We start from the raw sequence: 20,332 nt of genomic DNA, 5'->3' as shown, positions 1-20,332 counted from the left end.
CATGTAACTTTATCCCCAATATGGGATCTTATTCACCTTCAGTTAATGTACAATTAATATCTTGAAATCCAAAAGATATTAGATTTCCCATTACATAAGACATTTTTAAAAGCTGAAACCACCAAATCTATGGCATTTATCATTATTAAATTACAAAAATCTAATATTGCTCAACACTTGGGAAATATGCTTAATCCCTTTCTTGCCAAGATTTAAATAAGAGGAAGATCAATAGCGCTCTCATGTCTGGTAATCAAACGATAGAACAGCTGCTTTGTTCAGTTTTTCTTTGCAAAACAAAAAAAATGGTTGATGGGCAGAAAAGGCTCGCCTGGCAACAATAATACAATCCACATACCTAACATGTTAGATCTCATTTGTTTATTTTATACAATAACTATGTGTATTTAAAAATAACTTTTTTTTCCCAGAAGTTTATGTGTGGGACTATTTTTTGAACTGGACCAGTAACTTCCCGGAGTCTATCCTGGTTTCAATGGTGAGTGTCAATCTTCCGGTCTAAATAAGCAAACAAATGAGCTACCAAAGTCTCAAACAATTCCTTTAAATGGTCAATTGATTATCACATTTTTTGCATGATGATATGGCGATGTGTTATTTCATGACTGAAGTTCGAAACTTGGAGTTACATGATGATAACTGAGGCATTTTCATGACAACTGATGAAGAGATCTTAATAAAATAAAATAAAAATATATTTTTTGTCAAGATAACATTTCAATTTTTTTAATTTGTATTTTCTATTCTTTTTTTAAGTAAAAAATTATGCCATTTACAGACAGTTGATACAATTATTGTTGATATATTTTCTATTTATTGACTAATAATCAATTAAGCTTGTGATGAAAAATATAACAATTTCCCTAAAATGTCCTTCTTACATATGCAATAATAATAACATCATATTACATTTATTTATAACATTTATATATATATATATATATATATATATATATATATATATATATATATATATATATATATATATATATATATATATATATATATACACACACATACTTTTTCCGTCTATGTGATTGTGAACACAGTTATAGTTGGCTAACATGATGGGCTCTATTGTGTAACTGTGCAGCTGTTATTATCCCACACATAGACAGATCTGGGGTGTGTTTGTGTGACCACACAACAGACGCACCACACACACACACACACACACACACACACACACACACACACACACACACACACACACACACACACACACACTCAGGGTGTGTTCCCGCCTTGCTTCCCATCCGCAGTCCCTCTTTCATAATTCTCTCAGAGATCTATTCTTACAACTGAATGAGTCCCATCCGCTTGCTGCGAGATCAGACTGACCTCCTCGTCACAACAATCTCCTCCCTTCTGACGTCACGCCGACCTTATGACTGTCAACAAAGCTGACCAATAGCGACTGGAATCCGCACTACTTCCGTATGACACGGACCAATGAGAATCTGCGGGGGCGGGAGCACCGTGGGCCTGACAGTCAAGCTTGGTTGCTAATGTCAGCTTTGGATGGAATTTTGTGAGTTTTCTTTGAGATTTTATCAATTGTTTATTCTGTAATCTACAGCGCAGTGTTGTGTGTGTTTGTGTTTCACGATGGCTGTCAAAATGTATAACGTTCTGCAGGTTACGGTCGTCATTGTATGCTAGCCCGGCTAAGTGTACAGCACTGCAAAGTATTCAAAGCAAAGAGAACAACGGTGATTTCCACTACTACAACAATTGTTCATTAATTCAGATGAATGGCTGTCTTGTCCGCTAAATAAATGCCCTGTCAGCGCTCGTTGAAATCTGCCAGAGCATCCTGGCGGATACGGGACCGCTTTTTGTCGGTTACTACAATGTTATTGTTAAGTTACACCGTTGTAAGTTTGCTTTCTTCAACAATGAATGTGTCCAAACACAGGGCTCCGTATGAAAACGTAAAAACAGTGGATTTTTTTTTTCTTTTCTTTTTTTTTAAACCAAGCTGTCTCCAGCTTCCTCTTACATGTTTGTTTACATCTGTTTTTACCGTTCACGATATTCACTGAATGCACACTGCATACTAACAAGGCTGCTCAGGGGTAACATGTGTTAAGGCAAACAGTCGTGCAACTTAACGCCCAAGTAATTGTCTCTATTTAGTTGTTCTTTGTTTGCATAATATTTTGGTCATTTCAGGAAGCCTGTGTCCGCTGTGAAGTAACTTGCTCCCTAGCTGAGGAGGCATCAGGACGGATTCCATATCCTACCACACCTCTTCTTCTGCAAGCAAGTCTCCTCGACTTTTGGATATTATACCGGAACTGTTTGAAAGCAGCTTCCCTTGAATTTATTTATTACCTTTTTTGAACGGAATGGATTTTGGAAAGACTTAACCCTGAATGGTTTCGCTGTGCTTGCTGAAAAGCTCGCTCCTGGAGTTCGCCAACTTTTGACAGGGAGGTCGCATAAAGTCTTTCTGGAGAGGAACTAACTAAAAAAAAAACAAATGGATCAAGCCAGCGGTGGGGATGACCCGAATAAACCCTCTAAAAAGAAGTCCAGCGAGGACGAGGGTAAAAACAAAAAGCTGGTAAGTATTCAGCCGGACTAATTGCCGTTGCTTGAGGTTGCAGTGAGCTTTCACATCCTCCCTTAAAGCAAGGGTTAATTTCTCTCAACTTCGGTAACACTGAGAAAGTTGCATGGTTGCAGAAAGTTTCCCCACTTTCCCCTTTTTTTCTTTCCTGGACAAAAACATCTTTAGTGGGCACATTGAACTGAATTATTTGCCTTTCTGATAGTTTTTCAATTTTTAAGACAGTCTTTATAACAATGAAGTCAAATCCAACCAAACCCAGTTAATACATAACTCCTGTACATTTAGTAAACAGCATGTTGCTAATACAGCACATCTCTGTTTTAGTGCAGGATGAGGCTCACATAGTTATTGATGTGTTGTTATTACTCTTTAATGTAGCCCAATGCAGGGGAGCTAATAGCTGCTACAGCTGAGCAAAAGAGATAGTGTTACACTGAGTGCTTTACTGTTCAAAGCACTCAGTGCATCATGTGATAATCCCCGTCAATACAAATCCGGAAAATTTGTTGGAAGAGCATTCTTGTTGTGACAGTTGGGCTTCAATGAATTTGTTCATACACAAAGTTCACTTGCGGTGGCTCATAGCATAGCATGATGTCTGTGGTGGTTTTATGAACTGTGCGGATTGATAAACCTTGTGCAAGGTCAGCCTTAGTAGTATTAACAGCACAATACATGTCAAATATCAAAGGAGGACATAGTCTATTAGATAGCAACTGAAAACTGTGTCAACATTCATTTCATTCATAGCCTCCCTATTGGTTTTGCAGAGTGGAATAGTTCATATAGAGAGAGGAGAGTGCTTATTTAGAAAGTGGGCAACCCTGAGTCTGCGTCATACGAGCTGTGGTGTCATTATGCTACTCCTGCATGCTGGTCATTGCCTGGAAAGAGAAACTTGGGGTGTGGTGGACTGTTGGTGAGTGTGGTGCAGGTGTTGTCCTGATCAATTACTTATAATTGACAACTCATGCTGTGCAGAAACAACAGTGTCTCTTACTCCCAAGAGCGTCCTACAACTAAATGACCTGACCGACAGACGGATTGGTACACAGAACCATCTGACAAACCGTCATTTGGAAACTGTTTGGAAAAGGACAGGCACTGTAAAAAAGACAAGTGATTGGATGAACCATCTGCTAATCAAACTCTCAGTCTGGAGCCTAAACATCTTTTCCATCGATCACCAAAAAAATACCCTCAGTGTTGTTATTTGCTCTTCCTTTAATGAAGAAAAAAAATCTCCAGCTCTGATGTAACTGATGCTAACCTCTTTGGCCTTTGTTGTATTGAACAAAAAGTCACCCCTCCATGTCATCTCTCGCACACCCAAGTCCTGTAGCTTCTCAAAGAAAGCTGATTGGAGCCTGGCGGGGTGGCTTTTTTGTGGAATAAGTGATCCTGCGATTCTTGTGACGTTGCAAGAATCCAGCTGCTTTGCAAGATAAACAATGAAGTGCAACAGTAAAACTGTAAACCTAAACTTTATAACTGAGTGTGTTAAGTGTATGCCACTGCTTACACAGCTGTGGGACTAATAGTTGAAAACATTTTTTCCGGTGATCAGAAACTAAAGACTTTGGTAGCTGTTGATCATCGTTTCTGCTTTTCCATATTTGTCAGCATGGAAAGCTTGGCTATAGTTTAACTTTTTAGACAAACCCTCTACAGCCAATAATTGACTGGCACTAGTTCTGCTTTATAGTTGGCCTCTATAGGCCTGTTGATTTGTGTTTCTACTTTTGTAGAATGTGACCAAAGAGCCAAGTTGGACTGATTGCAGACACAGAAGCTGACTGCTAATAACATGGTGTTGCTCTGCAATGCAGTTTGCCTCAAACATTGACATAATGAGTAAAACAGTACTACTCTTGTGTTTCAGATTGGTAAAACTTCTAATCTTCCAACAAAGTTCCAGTAAGGGAAAGTGCGACCATATTAACTGTCAGACAGGAAACCCCAGAATGGACCGAAATGACATTCACTCCCAAAGCTACCAAAGGGTGTTGTCTTGAGAAGTCCTCACAGCCTGCAACTCTTGAATGTCCTGCCTCCCAAGTTTGTAAATTGCTTTCAAGGGAGCATGGATGACATAAGCACTCAACAAATTACGAGTGAAACGTCTTAGTGAGATCATTGCTTTTTGTTCCTAAAGTGTTCTCAGGCCTGTTGCTCAATACTCCAGGCACAGCAGTCAGAGGCAAAGGAAGCCTGAACTGTCACTGCAACAGAAATTTCAACACAGAGTTTAGGGGAGGAAGTAATCCCTGGGTGGAGCCACCCCTGTGTAAACTGTGGCTTCCAAATTTGCTTGCAGATGTGTAAATAAGTGTACAAGCAAGTTTTGATCAGGGAAACTGCAATTCAGAATCTGTTAAGAAAGGGGAATGCAAACAATACAAATGTTTCTTTCAGGTTTAATCGAGGATTATGTCATCTCATACTGACAATACACACTTTAATATTAAGTTGTACTTAACTATTCATAGTGTTGACCATATATGGGGCTATAGGATTACATTCCTGACATGCAGTGTAGTTTGTATGAATGTGGTCCAGACTGGGGTGAAATATGTCATGAGCTGGATTAAAGTAGAGGCTGTCACTGCTGAAAAATTCAGTACCATTTGCATGGCCAGTAAGCAAAGTGGTAGACACTGGTACAGTTTGGTTTCTGCAAAGTCAAATTTAGTCTTTAGAGGAGAAACACTGAAAGCTGTATGTTTGTTTAACAAGTCACTGGGCAGGATTACATCACAGAAGTACCATTTGGGCTTTGGGCCCAGAATCTAGATATCCAACACAGCCAAGGACATTCGAAGAACACCACCGTGTCCAGAGATAGAGATAATTCGAAACTTTTCTGCTGTTTGAAACTGTACTTTGTGATGTCCTTTTTATGTTGTAAAAACACCACATCCAATAAAAAAGGAAGATGGAATGATGTATTTCTTTTAAAGGAATCCAGGGCTGCCGGTTTGACGGAAAGGAAAATATATTTTCCCTCTGCATACCAGAGTAAAAGATGACCTCACACTGAACAGAGTGAGGTAAATGGCATCCCAGGGTATCCATATAACTATGTGACTTCACACCACAGACTGTGGAGGCACACACTTATTTTAGACCTACAATTGGAATGTGGAAAATAAACATCTATTTTGTGCACCCTTATATGTCTATCTTTATAGTGTTTAGGTTTAGCTGTCTGTTATGTGCAACGTGATTTCAAATGTACAGCAACAATCATTTTCTCTTCACTTGAAACTTTGTCATAAGCTTACATGACCCTCAGACCTATCGGGTGTGAGGAGGATAATGATAAGTGAGAATCAGTTGTAGTAAAGTAGCAGTAAAATAAAAAAAGAAAACTATTCACTTCACAGAGATTTGTGATTTGTGTTCTCAGTTATTTTGAAAAGGATAATCTTTGGAAGAGATTGTCATGCGGAAAGCAGAAATGTTACGTACCGATGGCTTTAGCTACTCATCAGAAAGTTAGTAAAATGATGACGTAATGCTATTCAACAATCAATAATGTTTAAAGCAACATATGTTTGATGATTACCGTAGACTGATTCGTAACTGCAACGCAGAAGTAGCCTACCAATCTTCATCATCAGCAGTGTGTTTGGGAGGTGATTTTAACCTTGAAGGTAATCAGTCAGTCGAGAGACTGATTAATGGTTGATTGTCTTGGCTTGGATCAAAATAAGATCAGAAATGTTGGTTGGTTAATAGTTTGTTGGAAGAAGAAAAAAGTGACATCTCAGGGGAGTATGAAAGGTCTGGTATTACTTTTTGTACATATACATATAGCATATTCTGGAAGAACAAAACAATTACAGGACTAGCAATGAGATTATAACACAATTTTATTGTTCTTCAGTTTAAAACAAAGTTGTTCCTCTGAGACACACAGGGGAACAAGTGCTTTGAAAAGTGTAAGTAATACACGACTAGATTTAGATAAGGACACATTTTTTAAAAACAATGTAGGGAAGCATATGCGCTGACAGTAACCATGAGGACTCCAGCCACCATGTGATCGCTGCTGTGGCGTGACTATGATGTATTTCTGCTTTGGGTATAACATGAAGAGGGCTAACACGCAGCAGCTTTCAATTAGTGTCGGCCACCGTTTTGATCGTTTCAGCTAATCCTCTGGACGTTAGCCGTCTCCCCGGTACAGGTTAGAGTTAGCTAAGGTGAAAGGAACGGTGCAATTTGAAAAGGTTTGGAAGTACAAGTTGTCACAGAGCGTTATTATTGACAGATATCCGTTTCAGGGCTCTCAAGTGTCACGCATTGAGCGTGACTGTCACGCATTTCGGTCTTAAATCACGCCCTCCCGCCACACATCGTATTTCTCACGCTGAAAAAAAACTCCAGGCTATTTAATGTGCCGCAGCGCGCAGACCTGACCTGGTCGCGCGCTGCCCTCACCACGGAGGAATCAAGCCCCTCCCCCCGCGAGGAACCACTCATCAGCCAATCAAAAAAAAGAGAAATGGGCTACAGCCAATCAGAAAAATATATCTTTTGCATGTATTGTATCCGGGTAAGATGTAATGACAGGCGGGACTGGAGCCGTCCGGCGGCGCGTATTTGTCGTCGTCATCGTCGCTTCTCTCTCGACCCTCCCCCTCCCCCCATCCCCTTGTCGCCGACGACGGCTTCAGGGGTGTGTATGTCACGGTTGCCTGCCTTCAAAACTTGAGAGACCAATGGTCGATCTTCTTCATTACGTCTACAAAGAAGTTTGAGATGTAAGTAACGGCTAGCGTTTTTTCCTAAGCTAACTCTAATCTTGCAGACGTTACCATATCAAGTAATGCCTTAGTATATTACAAGCAGGCCCCACCTGGTGTTGATTAATGCTAAATCAACATCGCTTGACCCTCATATCTATGCCATTCAGCGTGGATTCAGAGTATTGAAACCTCTAACATGCTAATTTCCACTAGCTTGACAAATGGGCACATTAAGTATGGTTTTTCATGTTTTTATTTTGTGGAATTGAGAGTTTCTGAAATTGTATCGTAAATGTATGCCCTTTAGAAATTGTCTAAAACTCAAGCCGAAGGAGAGGCTTGATAGTGTCAACATTGACACATGTCCATCATTATTCGTCAGGTTTTTTTCGAGTGTAATTAGTAATGAACCTTTATCAATTAAAGTGGGATTTAATGATTGTAATCGTGCTTGCCATTCTATGATTAAAGCAATTAGGGCTTCAGTGATGAACGGACAGTTCAGCTGTGGTGTCTGTAATGAGAGACTCTGGACATGGGAGAGAGCTCAGAGGAAAGGCTGACACTACTTTTTATTCTGTAGGCTACCAAGAAATTGTATGAACATGCAGTTGCTTCATACCTGTGTTTGAGTAATGTAAAGTTAATTATCATGTTGGATCATTTTATTTTTTTATTACAAGGTCACATGTACAAATTCTGTTGCATTGAATGACATCAGGCAATTTCTTTCTTTTCATGTGAAAAGCTTAATGGCAGTTCCAGAGTGACTTTTCTTTATTCTGATGCACATCCACTAAATACATGTGTTTTAGGACACGTAAAGATATGTTGTGTTTCTCCAGGAACAAGGTAGGATTTATGAGGTTTGTACACATCACTCGTCTCTGCTACAGACCAGAGCGCACATTTGAAAGTAGTACATTTTTGTGTCAGCATGAAATATTCTGCGACGCAACGGTGTTGTTAACTTTCATGTTTTTGACAGTTTTGACAGTATCACATTGCGAATCGTGTTTAATGGCTTACTCTTGAGTTGCTGTTGAAAGCGGAGTCATTTCAAGCCTTTGACGCTTTGATACATGAGCTTTAGGGAAGCCTCGGATCCTTTTAGGTCATGTTAGCATGTGTTTAGTGCAAGTTGTCAGCTTGTCACGTACACTTGAGGGTGTTCTACATTGCCTGTCTCCTGTTTGGCCAACCTCAAAAAGTTTCCGTGATGTAGTCTTATTTTTCTTTCATGCGATGCTTTTAATTTTTCACATTTATACCTTAGTGTCATTTATTGAATGCAACCGCCGCTGTGTCCGGGAGACGTGTTAGAAAAGGCAGGAAACAGACCACATGTGAGGGTTTATTGGCATTCAGGAAGTTGGGAGCGGAAGTGGTGAAGAATGCTTTAGTCTCACAGTGGAAGAAACCGACAGACTCGCTGCTCTAACGTCACCCACGGAGATGAGATTTAAGAATTGGAAATTAATTTAGCTGCCTCAGTTACATATCATAGAACAAACTGCATAAGACGTATCTTGAGCATCAAGTTTTCTCTTTGCGACAATACATGAATGAATAGTGGCGTACAGTAGTTTGATGATTCATGGGTGGTAGACTGTGTTTTGACAGAGCTACTGCAGAGTCTGATGTAGGCCAGGAAGAAGAGGCTTCCTCGCTCCTTTGCTTGTAATATTGAAGGATTGCAATGCTTCCCTTTTTGATGAGAAAAGGTGTTTGTCGTTGTCACTGCCATGCTTTAGTTGGTTATTCATCAGTGTCAGTTGACACTTAAAAAAACAGACAGTTGTAAATATGAGGCATAATGTGCCATTTTTTTGTGATATACGGTGCAATATAACCTGTCAGAGAAGCATGTGGTTAGTTGCAAGTCTTCCGAGCAGTAAATGAAGAGATTGTGGAGCATGCTCATAATATTTGAAGTTGGAAAATTTAATCATTAAATTATAAAAAAGGATTTGTTGAATAAAGCTGTTCATGTAATGTGGGACACTGTGAAAGGAGGTCAATGCAGAAGCACGACTAACTGGCTGAAAGAGTAGACGCACTGAAGTGAAGCACTGCCTTGTTTTTGTCCAATGAAAGTGTCTTGCCATTGGGATGTCACGAGTCATCTTTTCTTAAGAGACTCACAAGAAATGGTTGTGTATTATATCCCAGAGGTATGCGACTGCCATTATCAGTGATGAATAAAGACATATTGCTGGAATTTGTTCTCTTTGTAAAAACAAGCAAGCAAGCATTCTTAATTAACATTAAAAAATATCTTACAAGGTCATAAGTTCACATGTTTTTGCAATACGAGAAAAAAATAAGTTTAATTCATATGAACAATGCACAATAATGGCTTAATTAGAATAGTAGCTAAAATAGTAATTCTGAATGTAATAGCTGTAATAGTCTTTTCTGGATTTCTTATAATACAACAGTCTCTAACTATAAATTACATTTTATCTGTGATGCAATTTAGGAATATCTCTTTAGACCGACATTTCCAACCTTTCTGACTAACCTTAACTTTTATAATGGCTGTATATCATGCCAGCCCTCTCAAGGGTACAGTAATACATATTTGCTTTCAAGAGAGACGGCGATAGCCAGAGGGCAGAGCTGTGCTTGTCTGCAATCACATGGTCAGGCCATCCAGTGCGGTGCCATTCAAAGCTGAGCTCCACTGGCTTTTGTGTTCTCCCCCTTTTCAATAGTTGCTGTTTTAGGAAACTGTAAACAGTACCAGCACTCTCCTGAAATAATAAGGCTACCACAGACCCATGTCCTTTTAAAGGCACTTCAGCTCTCACAGAAAGCCAGTGCATTCTTTGTTGTATTGTGTTTTTTTTGTTTTTTTTTTTAAATGAATGACATGTTCTGAAATGTTTTTGGAACAAGTGAAACATGAGACAGAAACTGTCAAGACTTAATGTATTTATTCAGGATAACATGACATTCTTATTAAATTGCTTCTGATTCAGTTTCCAGAGAGAACAAGTGTGCGATTATGGGGTTTGTGTTAGATCGATTCTACTGTGCCAGGATAAGAGGCAGTGTCCCTTGTTGTTTGTATGTTAGCCTGCCACATGTGGATGCTTGTGGCACTGCCTGGAGTTATAAACTATCTACCTTGTGTGCTGAATCCACTCTATACTTTACTCTCTCTGTTTTACTCCCATTTGCGGTGACAAACTCACAGACGAGCACATTTTGATGTTGATGTCTTTCTTTTCATTGCGGGTAGAAGCAGCTCATACGTGACTTCTTGTTTTCAAAATGACAGTTTCATCAGAAATATACACACAAATTTGACATGAACATGTCTGATTTGGAGACTGGGGCTGCATAATATATCATTTCAGCATCAACATTGTGATGTGTTCACAGACACATCGCAGGATGATGTCACCTTTTATGCTGATGTCCAATCCGTGACGAAAGTAAATGTTGTCAATCAAAAAAATGAATTCCCCAGTATTGACTGAAAAAGTTGATCTTTCTTGAGTTCCCTAGCTGTGAGAGCGGCATGTTTGCTATGTCCAATAATTAATCAAAATAGATGTTTTTTTTACTCCTAAATAGTAAAATACATCTGAAACTATCACCGAACCAAGACCGGTTTGATTGCCTTAACTAAAACAAACTCCCGAAAATCATTCGCCCGTCTTTCCACTGTTCTAACAATCAGCAACTTTGGGTCCTAAAAATAGAAATAATTAAATTCGCCAAGTAAGGTGTGAACATATTCCGGCCTAAGCGCTGTTTTCCCCCCCGTGCCCTTCTGCGGCGCTCGCTGCCCGCTGAGCTGCTGCACCGTGGCAGTGGCTTTCACTCTGAATCCTGAAGGTCTCCAGCGCGAGTGAGGAGCAAAACTTTCATGCATAAAATACCGTAAACATGGCTGACTCTTGCTAAGTTGTCGTCGGCAGCAACATCTAACAAAAAACTGCCCATGCTGACATTCATTGCAGCTGAATGATTCCCTTTCTGCTGACATCGGAAGGCAATTTGAGCGAAAGCACGTGGCGTTTGCTCTCGGCAGCTATGACTCTGATTTAGCCTCTCCCTATGTGTCTCATATTTTGGTATGCTATATTCGCTGTTGGAAACGTAACACAAGCGAGAACGAGGATGATTTTGAGTGACATTGTGGCCCAGAGCTCACAAGACTGTAGACCTTCTTCTGTACATCATGTACATCACTGTCCCCTCACTGGTTTGTTGCACAGCAGATTTTGCAGCTGGCCTGCGACAAAAAGGTCAATCGGTAATAACTGCACATATTTTTTTACAAGGTCAGGGCTAAGCTAACTTGGAGAACAGATAAGATTGAAAAGCAGCATTTTTTGTCTTGAACTCAAACGTAATCTGCTGCAACTTTGTTGCTGCTTGATGCAGTAGGAAAACTAGCAAACGTATTTTCTGCGAGTGCTTCCCATTACAGTCTCGGTATATCTTGACACTTCTCAACGGGTGTGGTCCCTGCATGCCCGCAAGACTCGGCGGATCAAAGGCGCCTGCTCAGTGTGGGAGGATCCTCTCACTGGTGCCGTCTGCCCCAGATGATGCATTTCAATTTAAAATGGAGACAAAATTGAGGGTTAATATTCTGGTATGTTTCATATCACAATATACATTGCTTAGAAAAATATTGCAATATCAATTTTTTTTTTTTTACCCAATTTCATGCTGTCCTCATTTGGACAACTTTTATATCCCCCATGTACGTCTGATACCTGATTTGTGGCAATGGAAACCTGAGTGGTGTTTTAGGAAAGATTGATTGCATTGTGACTATGCCATTATTTTCTTGCTACCACGCAAATGGAAACAAATTTATATGGACACATTTTATGTAAAACAGTGGGATAATACATTTTCGTTTTGAATCGTTTATTAACAATGTACATCCCCGGCATGCTGTTGTGTTGTCCACTGAGCGGAACTCGGTTCCAAGCAGCAGGTTGACTGAATTATCTCGATTTTCATTGAGTAAAATTCAGAACCATGAAAATGTTGAGGAAGTTATTCAAACAACTCGGAGAAGCACTTTCTTGGAACAGGCCCTAGAGCTGGAAAGATGAGCACGTCTACCAAAGTTGGAATACAGATGAGACTCAAGGCTGTATTGCAGATGAAACAGATGTTTACTGTCTTTTAACGTTCTAGAAGAATTATTTGCATAGTGTGAACGAAAACACTATTTGCATTTCTACCTGGCTGCCAAAGTCATTTTTAATGATACATATATTCTAACTGGATAAAGGCTCTCCAAATATAGTTTGGATATATGTCACATGAAATGCCAAGTGTAAATAGGGTCTCACGCTGCCTTCGAATGGGGCTGTGTTTACTGTGTTAACAAGAAGAGTCCATTTAGGCGCTTGTGGAATTCATTACCTCCTCGAAGTGGAAATTTCTGGAATTCTCAGAATTTACGTGTTGTGACGTGTTTGCTGACATTGTCAGAAAAAAATGTGGCGGCCATGGAAGACTTTCTAAGGCGCATAAAAAGTTAATATATTGTAAAAAGGTGTTTCTTTGTAATTCAATGTCTTGTTGACATTCACAGCAGCCTCATCTTCTACCTCTGGCACTCTTTTGAATTTCCTGCATTACCTTATTTTAGCCTCTTTGACTTCTAGATGCTGACAGTAACGTTAATATTGCCGTTGCCTATAGCAGCAGCGTTTGAACGCCAGGCTTATTATGTACGTGACTTGCCGGGTCGTAACCATGAGCTCACGCCTTCCGTTTGAAGGCAGCTTTAGTGCGTCTTCGGTACTCTTTTTCCCTCTTCTCTGCTTGAAAAGGTTTTACTCCGAGTGCAAACATAAAGATTAATTTGATGAATTTTATCAAGAAGGATAAATGTTACTTTCATGCTCCCATAAATCGTTCGCAGCGGCGCAGGCTGTGCAGAGCTCTAACTCCCCTAGTTCACAAGCAGCCAATGAGAAGACTTTGTAATAAGATTAATCTGGACAAAGATTTATTTAGACTATGTCTAATTCAGTTACTCGGTTGGTATTTGGTGCTGTCTGATGCCACTTGTCCAAAATTGAGCACGGTATCTGATTACACAAAGACAAATGGTGTAATTTTGATTTTTATGGCTATGACTATCAGACATTAGTCTGTAATGTTACTACAAGTTTGCCACAGTTCGGAGCTCAGTTGTTCTTCAGTGTGAATACTGCCTTTTGGTTTCCTTTACATTATACCCAGTTCCATTCGCATCGGTTTATAATGGTTTATTAATTAAAGTCTACTGTCTGTGATAAAGATGTATGTGTCTGTCAGGAGATCTGAACACAGCGCCACACCTCTTTCGAGTAAGAGCTCTGGTACACCTTAATGAAATGTCAAGGAGCAAGCACCCAATTTAGAGGCATTCAGAACAATACAAAACATTTTCTTTCTTTTCCTACCTGTCATTCGATAATGGGTACACACATGTATTAGCTATCACTCCTACAGGGGTTTGTATACAGACTGTAGCATGGTGCATCAGAGCAACTTGCATTCTTTTTTTTCTTCTTTTTTTACCATTGACTGTATTCAAGCAGTGCTATATTCATGGAAAGCTGTTTTTAACACTTGTGTTCATTCTGCTGACATTCCTCTGAGAGCTTTAGGAGTTTAAGGTGTGTCGCCATCATTATACATGTCTATGCATCCTGCATGCTTTCTACTGTTACTGTGCTTTCGGGTGCTGTAATGTTCACAAGCTGTAGCAAATTGGCAAACCCAAAGTTTTCCCAGCAACTGTTGGAACAAAAACAGCAGTGCCCCGTGTTGTGTGCTTTATCTGCAGTGTACTCCTCCACCTCTTAGTTTTGTTGTCACAACAGGAACATTTAGTTGAATTGCAAATGAACTCCAATGAGCTACTGAAGTAAGTAAACCATTATACATAAAAAAAGCCCACTCTGCAATGTTGTATTGGCAGAATTATAATCTGAATAATCCAGACCGTACAATGCTGATGGAGGAGTTCCCTAATGGTTCTTTTAAAGTTGTGACTCCTGACCGAGATCACATAGTATCTGCGTAACCCGTTCCATCTTCACACTGCATATTATGCATCAACACTATTTCATGTCCCTCTAGGACTTCAAGATCAGTAACACCTATGAGGAAGCAGTGTGCATTGGTGATTAACAGCATATACACAGTCTTGTATGTGTCGACTTTGTTATAATGACGAGTTGTCAGCTTGTCTGTTCCTGGCGAGCTGATAATATACTTTGTTTTGAGTAAAGACATCTTGACTGTTCATTTATGTATTTTATTGTTGTTGTTGTGTGTAAAGTGCAGTAAGTACAGCATCTATCTATAAGCTCTCTATTGTCAATGCCCTATTGCTTCTGATGAGTTGATAATAATCTATTGCCTCATGGTTCTGAGCAGTGTTAGTAAAATATTTTCAATGCAGCGTCAGTCCACATGCCCTGAATTGTTGATGTTTGCAGCAATGAGATACAATAGAGAGGGAAAAGGAAATATGCCAAACAGGAATTAGGTAGTGTATTGTGTTTATAATTGTTACCCTCTGAATAAGCAACACATATCCTTTGAGTTTATGAAACAAATTAACCTAATGTGGTGTGAGAAATATACTAGTGTATAAGGGTAATTACACAATTTACACCATTTGCCTTCATTTCTCACAGCTCTTCCCTTTTTTTTTTTCCTTTTTAGGAAATGTAACTTCTTTTTTTTGCCACATTTAAAAAAAGGTGTGTGCTGCTCACGCCACCTTGCCAGTAGCTGAACCAAGCAGTTGATTAAACACGAACACAAGATAGTTTTATGAAGTTGCCACGAACTGTTAACAAGCGCGTTGCATTATAGTCCTCACTGCCAACTCCCAGTAATCCTTTGTTATTATTAGAACTAATTAAAGTAAAACCTAATTTCCCTCTAAACTCGTTTTACAGAGGCATCAATGGCTACTGATTTTATAGTGATAGTTCCAGTGAGTGAGTTAAAATGACATCATACAGATGGTCTAGTTAAATTGGTTGGGAATAACAGGCGTTGCTATTTAAAAACTGTGCACTAGTAGCCAATTTGAAAGAAAGTTTTTCCTTTGTCCATCTTGTATGTGACACCTAATGAAACTAAGATTAATGAAAGGCTATAATGAGTTAATGTAATATTACCAGTAATTGTACTTTATAATATTCATTTAAAAAGGCATTGCATGAAATGTGCATACTGGTATTGTTCTGTGTCCCCAAATTGACTCTCAAGTTCTGGGATATTGCTCTGTGTTTTCATTTTTTAAAGATCTACGAGGAGTCATAATAATATTTGATTAAAGAGGGACCCTGAGCTAATTTGATTAGGTTATTTAGAGGAATATGTGTTTGGTAATAAACATTTATTATGATGAAAAAGTTTACTTTAATAAGCGGGAGAAGCCCAGAGGACATGCAAGCTTAATTGTTAGATGTTAAATTGCATTGTTGCGATGTTGCCAAGATAATGGGCAAGGAAAGGCCCTCAAGTCAAGGCAATTAACCAAACAGTGGTTTGATTGTTGTTAAATTGATTAGAAAATGTTTAAGTACTTCATTTGAAAATTAGCTATTGTTTCACGCAGTTTTAGACTTCAAGAGAATGCTGGGCTTAATGATACATGCTCTCTGAGTTAGAAGTAGGAAAAGTTGTTGCCCAGGTCAAATTCTTAGTTGCACTGATATTGGAAGAAGTTGTGCAGCGACTCTAAAGGCAGCCTAACAAGTGAAACAAACACCTGGACATATGAGGCAGAACCTCTCTTTGCATAATGCCGGATGAAAATGTCGTATTTGTTATCCTGACTGGAAGTAACAGCTTGGACAAACCATGATTCCTGCACATAGAAACTGAAGCTTTGTTTTCTGCGCCTCGTCGCTTTATCTCCCAACTGTTGATCAGCAGTTGCAGACAAAGCTCCTTTTAGATATGGCAGTTTGACTGCCTGCTCAGTGTTGCCCACAGCGACAGCTGATGAAGATGCACAGAGAGAGGTGCAGGTTAGAGCCAATCTGTTTGCTTGCCCCAGCATCAGTAGTTTCCTGATTAGAATAGGAGTGAAATCTTCGGCTGGAGGCAGACTTTATGGCCATCACCACCCCACATCTCCCTACTCATTAGTGCTTCACAGCCTAGCGCCGCAGCATATGGCAGTGTTGCTTCTGCTTCCCATTTGAGGTGTGTTTCAAATGACTGTCCCCTTGCCGAGCCACAAGCCTTTGGCTGTAGCCTGTCTTATTGTGTCTGAGATGAAGATAAACATCTGTGGTAAAGAGAAGTTGTGGTTTTAATTTTGTTCTACGGTAAAGCATTTTCTTTTGAGGCGGCTAAGATTTGATTTGCGAGCAAACGCAGAGAGTTGAGAAGTTGTGGGTTTCTTTGTCTGGACTTTTATATTAACAGTTGGGGAACACTAATGATTCAGCCACTGTCACTACAAGAGATGCTCTTTAGTACACACAGAGATACAATAATTCTTTGGTGGTTGACTTTGCCAGGGTGTGACATATTGCCTTGTGAAAGTGTATTATTTTAGGGATGCGCCAAACAAAAAGCAAGCAGCACTAACCTTCATGTTTTCAAAGAGTGCTGAGAACAAGTATGCTCATTATGTCCGCGGCCGTGGGATTTTCGCTCCCTTAAATTACTCATTTTTATATATATAATTTTGATATGTGTCTTTTAAGTGTGTGCGCTTGAGGTTTTCACTCTTGAACACACACTTACGTCTACATACATTTAACCATATTATTTGGGATGACCTAGTATTGTCGCATCATACACATGTGCAGTGTCCAGCATTGTGCACAGACCAGCTGTTTAGACAGATCCTGTAATTCTACTCTGGTATGTTGTTCATTGGAAACTTGATTTGGATTCTGAGAGGGAAATGAGACAGCAACCAGAGGACACTGTACATGTGTGAGCACCTCCGATGGGATACATACTGGGCGGTTTCCGGTGTGGTCATTTTCTGTTGGATTTTGTATTTCACACTCTGCCCTCCCTCCAACAGAACATACACATAAAAACATTGGCTGACGATATGGTAAGGTGCTCGGTTTGATTTTGGTGTGACTAGTTTTGTTTTGCATCATCTTGTGTCATGTCACGGCAGCATGGGACTTATAACTGAAATGTGTGGATGGTTCAAATGTACCAGGAGAGAATTTATTAAATTAACATTATAACCAAACGCAACATGGAAAACTAAGGCTAAGTTACATCACTTATTTATTTGGTTGTCCTTCATAATACTGGATAAATAAAATATGGATTTTTACTGTGGTGTCACAAATGTCTTACATTTTTCATAATTAACTAAATTCAGCCTTCAGCATCTAGACTTTTATAAGCAGCTCATAGATCATTTAGTGTGCAATTATCAGTTGCACTTCCGATTAGATGACTCTGCCTGGGGCTTTTTTAATACCCATAGTTAACAAACAGCCTCAAAGTTTGACACTCAGAAGCTTGTGCTGTTTTTGTGTTTGCACACGGTATGTTTGATCCATCCAGTAATATTTCAGCAAAGTCTTGACATCATGCATGTCATCATGCCATGTTTGTCTTTCCATTTTAATTATCATGTGTCCATTCATCCAGCATGTTCTCTCCATCCCATGTCACAAAATACAACTAACATTGATTTGTTGCATGTATTTCATGTTCCTTTTTCTGCTTTTGCACTAAAAGTTACTACACTGCATTCAGCAGAATAGCTTTAACAGATGAATATAGTAAATTCAAATGAACCTCACTGTAGTTGTCACAGTGACCATGAGTTATTGCGTTCAAAAACTGAGCACAAAGCAGGTAATCCTACAGGTATGATGGTAAGTGAAGTCCTGATGAATGTCATACTGTATCTGTGTCAAATACACATGTTTTTGCCACCAGTATATCACAACTTGTAATATTCTCAAAAGATGCATATTAAACAAGTAGACTTAAAAAAGGTAATAGACATATTTACTGCATAAACATTTACTTGTTTTTAGCCTCACCGGAGGTCCAGGTGTGGTCCAATTCAATCAGTTCTCGGTCCAACGTTTTTGCTCAGTGGCGTTGGCGTGGCGTAAGCTGGGTGAAGTCATGATCTTTACCTTAAATTGCTGACCACAAAATTACCCAAACTCTCAATCGTGGCTTTCCACAGTGATCGTTCCTCTAGCGCCACCGTCTGGCCAAGTAATACAAAATAAGTCTTTTCCCAAAAGAGTGAACCTCTTCATTTTGGCAACAGCATGGTCTGCGGTCTTGCGGCAACTTCAGTACAAACCTAAACATCCCATTAGTAAGAAGGATGTAGCAACATTTGTTGTTGCTATTTTTCTTTATTCTAATAAATTAGCTATGCTGTTTAACATTTCTAATAAACAGTAGGAATACTGACATAATGAAACCAGATGTCGAAACTTACCAGTCTAAAGCTTCATTTTAAAAATAACAAAGTTCTTGCTGTGTGTCACACTCAAATCAGAGTTTCTATTGAGCCGTAGCTAACATCGTGAGTGGAAAAGACGCAATACGCTTGTTTTTATTGGTGCAAATGGTCACCATCTGTACTTTTTAATGACACAGCACAATTTTATGATTTTGAGCAAATTATTTTGCAGGCAGAGCCACGGACCCCACTTTAAGAAGCACTGCTTTAAAGCTAGAGTTCACGTACATTGGCAGGGAGCCCGTCCAATCCTTTGGGCTTTTTACAGTTGTGCGACAGACACAGATCCCGTTCTTTTCCCCCCGGCAGAACATCTGATTGATTGATTGCTGTTGAGATGTAAAAAGAATTCCAACCAAACCTTCTCAAAAAGGTTTTTGAAGATGATTACCAATCCTTTTTTTTTATTGTACGGATGTATTGATCTGAAGGAAAATTATCAGCTCTTTTTAATTTTATTCCCTATATTTTCCACTTTATATAAGCAAACACCTTAGGAACTGTCATTACCCTGAGAGGTCCTGTTTACTGTAAGTTATGGTGATCAGTGTCCTCTGAAAACAGAACACAGAACAACTCTGATGTTTATGAACATGACATTTGGGTCATAGGCAGTTTTTCCAGTGGATTGTTAGCAGTGCCATATTTTTCATATATCAAACATTCTGTTTTCTTTCAGCGTGATCGCATCACCAGTTTCAGGAAAACTGGGATGAAGAAGGAGAAGCCACTCATACAGCACCCAACAGATCCCCTCTCTTACCAAGTTGAGCTGCCAGTTCCACAGCCGCTTTTTGACGACCGCTCCATGAACCTCTCGGAAAAGGAGATCATTGACCTCTTCGAGAAGATGATGGTGAGCTTTGTTTTTACTTTCGCAATGATTCCTCCTCATGATGAATTTGAGTACTTCACATTAGTTTTATTGCAGCTTCCACATAATAATAAAAAGTGTGCACTCTATCATTACATTTTAAATTGATGAATAAATCTGTGCAAAGAGGCACACAAGTTGAGAAACGGCTGCGGCCGTGTATGTTGGTAAAGAGGAGTTTGACAAGGGACAAAGTTAAGTCTAAAAAGCTTTTCTATATCTCTATATCACCCAAAGATTTAATGCTGATAAGATCCAAACTTTGAAAGGAATCATGATAAGGAATGCCTTTCTCAGCTCGTTTAATTTTATTCAGCATCGTAGCATTTTTTATTCATTCTACTAAATCATTTTCATTGATAGAATTCTCCAATCAATGTATATCAGGGCTTTGTTCAAGTTGACCAAAATATCTCACATTAGATCTGAAACCAGGATATGATGTTAACATCGGCATACTCCCCATACATAATCCAAGACCCAATAATACTAGTTTGCTTGTGAACATGTAAACAACTAAGCGATCAGACACAGACAGATAAACTTCCTCTATTATAATAATAATAATAATAATAATAACAATAATAATAATAATAATAATTTTCCTTTTTTAATAATGACAGATTAGA

General features: G+C 39.2%; 1 protein-coding gene across 3 annotated transcripts in view; it reads left to right on the top strand.

The window, feature by feature from the left end:
* Window positions 1-1,491: 1,491 nt before the first annotated feature.
* The window catches only part of diaph2 (diaphanous-related formin 2), a 352,767-nt gene continuing 333,926 nt past the window's right edge, over window positions 1,492-20,332 (top strand). For 2 of the 3 annotated variants that reach the window (XM_068592230.1, XM_068592213.1), the window contains exons 1-4: window positions 1,492-1,552; window positions 2,197-2,590; window positions 17,399-17,431; window positions 19,509-19,685. In XM_068592230.1, coding sequence (XP_068448331.1) covers window positions 2,507-2,590; window positions 17,399-17,431; window positions 19,509-19,685 — 294 coding nt within the window. In that variant the 5' untranslated portion in view covers window positions 1,492-1,552; window positions 2,197-2,506. The remainder of the gene's footprint in view (window positions 1,553-2,196; window positions 2,591-17,398; window positions 17,432-19,508; window positions 19,686-20,332) is intronic. The other variant, XM_068592221.1, reaches the window with a different exon arrangement.

Source organism: Clinocottus analis, unplaced genomic scaffold (genome assembly GCF_023055335.1).
Source record: "Clinocottus analis isolate CAN_PGR_092001 unplaced genomic scaffold, fCliAna1.0.p SCAF_10, whole genome shotgun sequence".
NCBI lineage: Eukaryota > Metazoa > Chordata > Actinopteri > Perciformes > Cottidae > Clinocottus > Clinocottus analis.
Note: the sequence above shows the minus strand (reverse complement) of the source record. Positions and strands in the feature narration are given on the sequence as shown.